Raw genomic sequence first — 11,823 nt, 5'->3', positions numbered from 1 at the left:
GCCATTAGGATTTGTAATTTTCACAACTATTGTCATTAGTAATAGCCACTAATTATCAAAGTGAACAAGCTCAACATCTTACTAAGGGAAGCCATAAAGACTATTAAACTATTTCCCTACTGACGTGTGTATTGTACATTGATACTGCCACTTCTCAGCTGTTACTACTGTTCAATAATTATAATCTTAACAATCATCAGTGCAAACACAATCGCTTTCCCTGGATGAAAATTTTGAAAAAGATTGTCTACTAAATAGTTTGATGCAATTCAGAATAGTTGTCATCCAAGCCGTTTTTGAGATACTCTACTTGCCTTGAACCCATGTGTCTACTGCTATGGGAGGCTAAATCTTCTTCCTAGCCAACTATTGGTAGTTCACTATCAACATACTGCAGAGCAACTATGGAAAGTGTACATGGCTGACATCAATTTCAAGAACAACACAAGCCCCAAATACCTAGTTCACAAATATATATATCTATATCTATAAATAGTAAACAATAATAGCTGAAAAAGTCACACCATAGCCTTAAGTTAGGAAATTTGCCAGGGGCCAATTTACGAAACTGGACCCTGCAACCTTAAGAATTTGGCTGAAAATGGTTTCTGTCAAAAGTTGTGTACATATCACATATTTAGACATCATTTATTACAATGGTATAAAGTAAAAAATATTGTGAGCAAAACTAAAAATGGTATGATGCTTTTAAAAAAGTTACCTCTTTGCGGCAAAAACACTGCATTATTTACATTGTGAGCTATGACTGACTGCATTTCTTTAAAGATTTCAAATTGTTTGCAACCTACAATGCTTTTGGTCTTTGTTTACTACAATAGCATCAGTACCAAATCAAAATTCCTTTACAATGTTTCATGAATGTCAAGAAGAGATCTGGAAGTTATAAATTTTAGGAGGGAATGACAGAAATGCTATGTTAGTTGCCAGTGACAGAAGTGAAAAGTTTCTATAAACTCTTCTAGCAAACTTAAAGAGATCACTCATTTAAGTAAATAATGTGCTTTAGAAGTACTTTTAGACAGATATAAAAGAAGCAGTTCCTAACTTTCCCTTATCGTTCTGGAGATGCTAATAGCAGCATCAGTGCTCTGTCAGTGTGTGTTGGGGGGGGGGTAATTACAACACAAGTCTGGCAGGTTTGGAGAAGTCAAAGTTTAATCAATTAACATTAGACAATGCTGGAATATTGATATACTGATGTGTGTGACCCTAAAATTTACAAAGTGACATATCAAATAAATGCATAGATACATAGCCAATGAAATTGACCATATATATACACAAATTACTCAATTTCTTCTCAGACACCAATTTACTTACAACTGACTTTCATGTTTTCTGGAGTTTACAAAATCATAGTAAATAATAAAATAATGTATAGAACAAATATTTACAGTGGAAAATTCAGTTCAAGGTAAAAAGCATTTCACAAGCTTGGCTTTTGATAAGCACGTACCACAAAACAACTCCTGCAGAAGCTAAATCTGTCCGTCAAAGTCACTCTCTTGTGCACTTAGATCTGAATGAGTATCTAGATGAGATTGAAGCTATTGTTTCTTTCAGCATGACTAACTGATTAATTCTACTCTCTTACCATGCAAACTGAGACCTGTAAAAAGAAAAGAAACAAGTGATATTAATGTACTTTTAACATTCAGTGTTTCAAAGGAAAAACTAGGTGTATTGTCAAATGCATGAAACTGCCATTTAATTTTAAGCATTTCCCCCTTTCTTAACTGAACCTAGAAATTTCAAGATATATGCATAACACTGAAACATTTCCTATTATCACCCAAGTGTGAGATATGAATCTCTTATGTCAACTTCAGAATGGGATCATGCAAGCAGAAACTTTGTCGGTGTGATAAAACTTTCATTCTTCTCACCAAAATATAGCAAGCAATATCCCATATGCATCGTTATTTCTAAGACCATTCCACTGGTGACATTCAATATTCACAACAGTATGTTCATGTATGATTCCTCTGAATTATATCTTCTCCTGTGGAGTAAAATTACTTTTAAGAATACATGTTGACATGCTATGTAATTGTTTATGTGTGTCTGTATTGAAATGTGAAAATTATTCATAAAAATAGGGGTGCAAACCTTGACAGCTACAGAAAGTACAAGACAATACATTATAGTTACCATTTTGTTCCCATATTTAGTAAGTTAAGTCCAAAATATGCTACTTTGTCATGATGTAAACAGTTTTTACAATGAGGTACAAAACACTGTTACCTCCCTCTCCAAAGAGCATTACATACAACACTAAGTGATATATGGAAAAAGGAAGGAAACAGAATGAAGCTAATGCAGGGCTGAGCAAATCCCATAGCGTGACGTCCGGGACTAGTCATTTTTGATGTCGGGCAAGTAAACTTTTCCAAGTCGCTAGTCCGGGACAAGCGCTTTTCAAAAAAGTAGGGCTGGTCCTTATTTTCGTGCTTTAATCACTATATCTACCTTTATTTGGCCAATCATGCCCTCCAGGTGTACTGAATACTTCATTCTACCCCTCTTCGTGTATCAGTTGTTTTCACGTGACCTCACAAAACTTGTGTACGTCCACATCCGCCATTTTGAGTCCCTAACCCTGCAAACTGGCACCTAATAGCACTGTTTTTCCTGCATAATTATGAAGGCACGTCTCATTTTGTGCGTAAGATTATAACAATACATCACATTATGTTGTGCATGTCAACCACACGAGACTGAATGCGTGACTTTTCTACTTGTTTTCTTCAAGTAAAACATTTAAATTTCAACCATCCTTGTTATTCTTTCATAAACAAAATAGATCGATCAATAAACCAACGCATAAACAAATGGAGACACAAACAAGTAGAAACATGTAATCATTTGTAATTGTCATGGGCTGAAATCAATCATTTGGTTATCGTTCAAGTTAAAAGGCTAATTGTTAATATATAATTTCATATTTCTAAAAGCATTTCAGGAATACTTCTTTTTGACATTCGACACAAAGTCATGTTCCGTTTGGCACGTGTTTCGCTTGAATACACTGAAGATCAAACTTCTTTGAACAGTTATTGCTTTCATTCAGTATCATCCTACGTCCAACATCTCCGTCACAAATACAATATTTGACCATGCTAATTAAATTGATTTGTCAACTGTCTTTGGCACAAACACTGTTGTCGCAAACAGTATTTGTACATAAAAGTTCTGACATAAAACGTGTTAAGAAATTTTAATCCGTAACTGATATTTTATCACGAAAATCATTATCCAGAACCGTTATTGTGAGATGACAAGCTTAGGGATATGACACAAAACACTATTTAAATGTCAATATTGTCTGTTTGTAAAAAAATTTAAAAATAACTGCATTTCTATTTGATAGCAATATGCACGATTACGGTGTCACTTCACTATTCTGTCTTTCGATGAAAGCAAGGGAACTTCCAGCTTTATTTTTACTTTCGTGATGTAGGACACTTAGTTTCAAGTTTAATCTATGTATTGTTTCGATGAAGTAAATGTTCTTATCGACAGTTAAATCATATTATCATCTTGAATATACATGATGACTAATGTTGACAAAGGTTTGTTAGGGACTAAAAATGGTGGCGCAAGGTGCACGCACGCTACATTGTGGGTTTTGTGTATTCAGTCGTGACATCTGTTACCACTTGACTGCATATTGGGCTAAGCGACCAAATTATCAGCAAATCAAAACACGTCAAACAAAAGAAAGCCAGTATGTTCAATTCGCAGTGTTGTAAGTGGTTTTGTTGCAATGAGGTTACTCAATCTAGATCATAACCAGCGGCTCACTATGATTTTAATCCAGCGAGTCAGTGTAATTAAATTAATGAAAGGCACTTTACCGACATCAGTGTTAGTTCCGTTCATGAACTGATTAAATGACAGTAATAATTCTTTACTTTATAATTGATTATACAGATGATTAATTTCTACTTGGGATATTGTGTTTGAAGCGAAACAATTACGCTAATTAATGAGCTGTTTCAGTTCATGTTTCAAAGAGAAAATTGATCTTATGATCACTTTAGAAGTAGCTGTCAAGCAAGCTGATAGTTACTCTGTGGATAAAATGAGTTTGCTAAATTATTTTCGCATGGAAGGTAATAACGGCAATTCGGAGAAGGTAAATTTGTTTGAAAATGGAGGGATAAAACGTATGACGGATACTGAGTGTGCTTGTTATCCCTGGTTTGAATATATGACTCGGAAGGTGGCAGACATATACATTGACATAACTTCAAATCCATCAGCTAAAACATATATACATAAACCTGAAGAAGCCAAATGTAAAACAACCAATGTTTTTATAAATTAAAATTTTTTAAGAAATAATTATGTTGTATATCATGTTGTTTTTTTAAATATGTATTAAGTACTTACGTCGCATCAAATCTCGGCAAGTGACAAGTGATTACCATTATGGGACCAGTGAAAAGTAAGGTGGGACTAGTGAAGAGAAAGGTGGGACTAGTTACTGTTCTGAAACCACTTGTCCTGGACTAGTGGTTAAAAATAAATTTGCTCAGCCCTGTAATGCATAAAAATTATTTAAATATACACAAAGAAACAGAAAAATATAATAGATGTGGCTGACTGCCCCATACAAAAATTATCAATTTTCCTTAAGGGGGCAGGGACCAGTTTTTATGTACAAATTTAATACAGCAATCAGCGACCTAGTATAAAAGATCATAAAAAAATGAAATACACAAGTGAGTTCATAAAGCTCCATATTTTTAGATACCTATATTAAAATAAAGCATAAGAATAGTATTAACTTGACCAGAGAGGTCAATGGCAGTTGATTAGAAAAGTTTATGCACCCGAACCCCTATTTTATACAAGCATTTTTCACATCCAAAGGCCATTTTTGACAGCATGTGGTGCTCACAGTGCAAACACAAGCTCTTTCCCTGGATGAAAAGTTTGAAAAACATTGTCTACTGAATAGTTTGATGCAATTCAGAATAGTTGTCATCCAAGCCGTTTTTGAGATACTCTACTTGCCTTGAACCCACGTGTCTACTGCTATGGGAGGCTAGCTCTTTTTCCTAGCCGACTATTGGTATTTCACTACCAACATACTGCAGAGCAACTATGGAAAGTGTACATGCCTGACATCAATTTCGAGAACAACACAAGCCCGAAACACCCAGTTCAAAAATATATCCATATCTATAAATAGTAAACAATAATAGCTGAAAAAGTCACATCATAGCCTTAAGTTAAGAAATTTGTCAGGGGCCAATTTACGAAACTGGACGCTGCCACCTAAAGTCTAAAAATATAAAATTATGTTGATTAACCAAGGAACACAAACACATCAATACAGAGCAAATACTAGCAATTGTGAATAGGACATAAGGTTTAATTTGTATATCTTTTTGCTGATGTGGCCAATTTACAATGAAAATCTAGATAGCAAAAGCATTGCCACATACATGCTTCAAAGCTTTACACTGGTACTACTTCACTTTGTGGAACAGCTATATAGATGTTTCAAATAATGCAAAGATATTAGGCTGAATCTGTGATTATGTACTCTGGCCATAAAACATCAATAAAAACAAACTCAGAGATATACTATATAAAAGAAAAAGAACAAGCTGTTTTTATTCTTTTTTAGCATGTATTTTGTTATGTATGCACTCTCTGGAATCTAGATGATGCAGTGGCATTGCATGTAAGTCACTTATCAAAAGGAAATAACCTCATTCTATCATCAGTGGTTCACCCTCAGTGAATCCTCTTATTAGTCATTTCTTGTCCTCTCCTGCAAGTCAATAAAAATGAACAATGTTAAAATTAATACAGTCCATGTTTACAATTAATAAATAATTTTGATTAATATGTGAACAGGGTCCTACCAATCGTTTGCCCAGAGCCCTGGAGCTACCACAAGATTGGATCTGAGCTACTTTAAGTTAAATTCAGGTAGCCTATTGGGCTACTACACGATATAAAAAATTGTTCTATATTTGTTTGAAGAAAAAAAAAATTAAATTGGTCACAAAGAAGAAGAATTGTTAATTATTCATAAGAAGCAAACTTAAAAGCTTTGGATTTAACAATGATATTAAAGGACACATATTACTAATTTCACGGAAAAACTGAACCAGTTTAGAAATGGTTGAACATAAAATAGACTATATAGGGGTTTGGTGGTCCATAATTGGTTAATAATGAAAAGCAAAATTTTAGTTAAAATATGTTTTGAGATCACATCCAATCTGTAATTTAAAAACAAAATGTAGACAAAATTCTACTGATGCAATGTTAGTATTTCTAGTCCTGACTTAGAAGCACTCAATAATGAAAGTAGCACCTGATTCATTTTGCAAAATGGCGCAGCTCATATAGTGTTCTCCATAGAGAAGCTTCCATTAAGGATGTTTGTGCATGGAGAAATACTGGTCTGATCATCAGCATCCAGAAATTTTAAGTTATTGAATTTTGAATATTATGTTTTTTCCATGTTTACTATGGGAGCTGAATTAGTACAGTGATTCCTATATGGGACCTATACCATAACAGGAGTCTGTTGTTTCCGTGGATTTTGCATCGTTTGCATGTGATTTGGAGAAAGAATCTATATAAAACACAGGTGGGAAGGGCTGTATGCAATGGACAGGGGTGATAGATGGATCAGACGATGGGAAAAAAGATAATAGTATGGCCCAGTGGCAGAATTATATATGTTGGTGCCCACAGATTGGCTTATATGGTTAAATACCATTTAACATATGCAATAATTCCCGAAAAGACGGTGGGGGAGAGATTTTAAATATAAGCCACTTTTGTCACAATTGTTTATGTATCAATACTAATTATTTAACTGGACAGACACATTCAGTGAGTCAAAGCAGACAGTACTGTACAAATTAAGGACAGCAAAAAACTGCACATACCACATTGCATCAAGCTGTAGAAAAGCAATAAGATGGTTTATGTTAAGAATGTTTGTATTTTGCTTTGACTTTGTTAGCCTTAGTACACATTAATCTTCCTTTGTTTTAATTCGTTTCTTCTTGATATTTCCCATAGAGTTTGTAAAGAAATGCCCTTTTCTGAGATCTATTTCTCTTATATACTATACTTGCCTTATACATTTTATCTCTGAGATATATATCTTGCTTGCCCTTTAAGATGTTGTTCCATAGAACTGCAATCTGAATTCAGACAGCCAATAGATTGACACAGCTTCACCAGACATTCTCCAGGTCCATGGTTACAGTCTAGGGCAGCACTATGATCCCTACCATGGTAGTTTCTCTTAAAGGTTATATTCTGTGGCAAGCTGCAGTTTTCATCCATCAATTCACTGATTCCACTTTCTAAGTGTTCTTGTTTAATGTTGTTTTTAACGCTGTAGACGTACCAAACCAGTACTCAACACAAATGCATAATGTACACTGCTCTCTATCACATATTTTCAGTTTGAAATCACTTGGCAAGAATGTACTTATGTCTATCCAGCTTGTACCAGCTACCACAACACACAAAGACTATGATCACCTTGATAGCCCTTAATAATTGCATATGCTGCATAAGATAAATTATATATTAATTTTTTATGTGCATTTATCAGATTTCAGAATAATTTTTCAAACTCAGCCTGGCACCTCTTACTCAAATCAAGTATAAAGTGTTCTGCATCTTGTCCCTCAGTTTTTTTAGTTCTTCTTGGCATCCGATCAATTAATTTACTCTGGCTTTTGATAAACTTTCTATATTTTGGACCTAGAGAGCATGTAGCAATATAATATACAGGTACTGTTCTGGTCGTTCCTTCCCTCCTAAGGTCCAGGCCAGCCCAGTAATTAGCAGTATCTGGATCAGTTGTAATTTTGCATGCCTCTAGATTGTCTTTTTTTTCTTCAAATGTAAGCTCTTTTTTACAAAAGCTGAAGTCATCTCCAATGTTTTGTTTGTAAACTTATATTTGCTGAGCAATGACACAATTTGGCATCATCATCTGATGTGTGAATTGAACCCAATGTGCATAGGTTATATTTTGTGGTCATATGCATGACCATTTTCTTGGGAGCAGTGTCTTCAACTTGAATGTGTGTGCACTGGGTAGCTGGTTGAAAGGGTGTCTAACCTGCCCACTATTATATGTAGAGTAAAATTGAATATCAGTTATATCTGTCATTTCCAATAATAAATTTAAAATTCCTTGACACCAATTCTAAATTCAGCCATGTCTCTCATATCTGTACATTGAATTTCTTGGCAATCAGTACTGACACTTTTATGCATCACTTTTGTTGAGGGAGCTGGCACATTTTCAGTTAACAGAATAGTTCTTAACATTTTGTTCCCAATAGAAGTATGTGAAAGTCCTATCTTTACTGAGCTATTTACACAGGTAGTTTTTCTTCCACAGCATCACTTCATACAGTTGAAATATTCTTGATGTGTAACTGCATGCCGAATATATTGCTCTCCCGTGCAATACCAGACCTCTTGTCTCTTCAGGATTTAAATCCAGTGATAGAAACCCATTACAGTCAGTGTGCTGGAACTGGTGTTCTCATAACACAGTAGTCCACATCTCAGCATTTTTTCCTGCGTGCACTAAGCGACATGTGTTCTCTACACCAGATGTGTTGATGTGAATAGATGAAAGCATGCTTCATGTCAGAAATGTGTGCTCAGATTTGAAGAAATAGCTATTTAGAAAGGCAACACTGCTCTGCATATATTTTGTTGTTCTTTGCAAAAATTATCCTCACATTGTAAATAAGGATATAAACTGAAAATTTGGTCATCAAAAAGTCAGTCATGCCTATGAGTGGTGAAACTTCAATAAATATATAACAATTATAAAAGGTTGTCATGTGAAATTCATGTTTTACTTCTATCTTTCAATTCAGTTTCAGTGTTATCTTCATAAATACAATATCCCTGGTTTATTTAATGTGAAAAGGAGTCAATCTGCCATTGCAGCTAGTCTGTGGACACTTCTGTGATAACCTCATTAACTGAAACGTTAATACGTTCTGTCAAGCATGCGTCTGTGATAAAGAAGATACAGTGTTCTTTAAATAAACAATTATGATGCAGAGATTCATGCTCTTATTATGAATGACATCTCATCAATCTTTGCTCAAATTAAAGGGTAATTAAATTTTGTACCCTTGGAAATACTAATTGATTTCCTCATAAACATATAACAAAATATCTGTAACCATCAGATCCATTGTCTATGCCAAAAACTATGAACATTATTAACAAACATATCCCAACATTTACTTATGACCAATCATACTCGGTTCAAGCAGAACAAAACTCTAATTTACCTGGATCTGCAATCAATGCTTCATTTCTGAATTTTCATGTGCCTCCCTGTGTTGTGACCACACAGACCTTGAATCTGTATTTAGAACCTTTCCCCTTCTGTATCTTTTGTGGTCATTATATTGCTCAAATTTGTGTCTTCTGTGTGTTCTGCATCTAGCAGCATAATTCATAACACTGAGAGAAAGAAAACGTGTATTTTACAGGCATCTTTACCTTATAAAGAGTAAATCATAAGAATTTCATAACCTATGCCAGAATAATTGTTTATCCCTCTAAGAAAGGACAAACATGAATATGATGTTGACACTTACAACAACTGCTCATATTTGGTACAACATGAATACCGTAAATGGTACATTGTACATATGCCGGTGTTTAATAGTCTTCTTTAAAGGTACCAACATGATCTTTGATCAGGACAAGCAGTCGTAAATAAACTAACTATGCAGAAATGATTATTTTCTTTTTAGATTCACCATGTCCATAACTTTTGACCTTTCAACTAAGAAAACACATTTGTTTATCAACCAAAATGCAAGCCATCCACAATGTTTGGCAAAGGAACTTACTCTAGAACAAATGTTAGTCTGCAAAAATTCATTTTTTTCTTTGAGTTGCAATGATCCTGGCCATGCAAAACCTAATTTTTGTTTTTTCATTAACATAGATCTTTACCTTTTGAAAAAAACACAAACTGGAGTATTTATTGACTAAATGAAAGTCATCCACAAACTTTAGTGAGGTTGCATGGCTGAATGCTAAAATGTTGGGGCAGGAATCATTTTTCATTTTTGAGACAGTGACAGTGATAGTTAACATTTTGATACAAAATGAATAGACTCCTACCTCACTCCAAGTGCACGTCATACACAAAGATGAGTCTATGTTTGTAATAAAGAAGAAAAGTTATTGTGCAGAATCCTATTGTCTTCTTACAATCATAGTCATGTTGAACATTTAGACCCTGAAATCAATATACTTCTTTCTTACATTAAGTGCAAGCCATGCACAAAGTTGAAAATGGTACATACTGGAAAACTTAAACAATTGTGAACAAACAAAATGGGAAACAATGGGACAGATGCACATCATAACAAAGTAAACTAAGCCTAATGGTTGTTAAATAAAATGTGCCACAGGAGTATACGGTATGTAGTTGCATTATAAATCTGCTGTCTATGCAAAATGCAAGTTATATTAGCTGGATATAAAGTGAGTTAAATCAATCACATGCTGAATATCTGGGCTATGATAGCAATCTACCATTCCGCTGGAGGAAAATTGTTCTGAAGAGCTATCAAGTCCATTTTCCCAATATCTAATATAGGTCCAAGAATTATTAATTCAGTGTTGATGGAAAAATGATTACTTCTAGAATTAAGGATGAAAGGTATAATACTATATACATGCTTCTGTAGAATCATTTAGTTTTATGTACAAAGTGTATTATTTGAATGAATTAAGGAACACTCCTGCAATAATAAATAAATATTTCAAAAGTCTCTGTTAAAGCATTTTTATTTAATTTGATCCTTTTTCTATGCATAAGTCAAAATTTATATCTTTAAAAATGATACCTTTTAATTGGTACATCATCTCTTTTTCAGTTTCATGGAATAAAGTTATCTTTTTGATACCCGTAGTTCATTCATTATTTCCAAAACTACCTTACTGTAGAAATAAATAAAAACAAAACCTTTCAAATTAATTTTGTTAATCCAACTGTACCCCTCCAAACCAAAAAAGTACCTGCTTGTATCGGCAATTATATTTCAGGTATTGATGTTCAAGTGACTGTCTAAATTTTCCATGTGGGTCTTTTGATACATTTAGTAAAAGTAAAGCTGAGAAAATATCTACAACTTTGTTTTAATATAGAATTTTTACATGCAGCAGAGAAGCAATGGTGACTTGTATAGATTATGAGAAGGTAGTGACAGCATGACTCAAATGAGGTAAATTATTCTTAGACTAGCACTGGAGATGGTAAACTGAGCTTTCATATCAGCCAATCAAAAGTGACATTACAAAAGTAAACTTCTTTGTGATCAGCTGAAAAAGCAAGCATTTAGTATAATACATATCTCCAATAATACTTACCTTATCGTAAGACATTATGATAGCTTTCTTACTACATACGAACCTGGTCCTCCTGGATAGAAGGAAAATGTATTTTTGTCTATACACTATACGCACAAAGGGAAGAAACTCCTACTGGTACAGGTCAACTCCCCAACCTGCTAGGTGGCTACAATTATACCTGGTTTAAACCAGGTGTTGGCTTGATCAACACCTTAAAGAATGCTAGCACTGGAAGGAAGGGTGGGAAGATTACATATAGTGTGACCAGGCAATTAATATCGATAAATATTGTGTGGAAAGCATTAATAACTTTCCAAACAGCTGATGTCAAGAGCCATCTCTTGAAGAATCTATACGCCACTGAAGATAGCATGACCTGTAGCAAACTGGTACAGTTTA

The 11,823-nt window shown here is 34.2% G+C and overlaps 1 protein-coding gene across 1 annotated transcript; it reads right to left on the bottom strand.

The window, feature by feature from the left end:
• Positions 1-1,162: 1,162 nt before the first annotated feature.
• Positions 1,163-11,457, bottom strand: LOC149793506 (uncharacterized). The gene is given in 5 exon segments (XM_089969011.1): positions 1,163-5,809; positions 7,137-7,425; positions 7,953-8,138; positions 8,140-8,169; positions 11,443-11,457. Coding segments are annotated over 4 exon segments (510 nt in total). The 3' UTR covers positions 1,163-5,809; positions 7,137-7,146.
• Positions 11,458-11,823: the final 366 nt, after the last annotated feature.

The sequence above is a fragment of the Sinohyriopsis cumingii genome, chromosome 8, assembly GCF_028554795.1.
Source record: "Sinohyriopsis cumingii isolate HCF-2022 chromosome 8, ASM2855479v2, whole genome shotgun sequence".
NCBI lineage: Eukaryota > Metazoa > Mollusca > Bivalvia > Unionida > Unionidae > Sinohyriopsis > Sinohyriopsis cumingii.
This window is presented reverse-complemented; position numbering and strand designations above follow the sequence as displayed.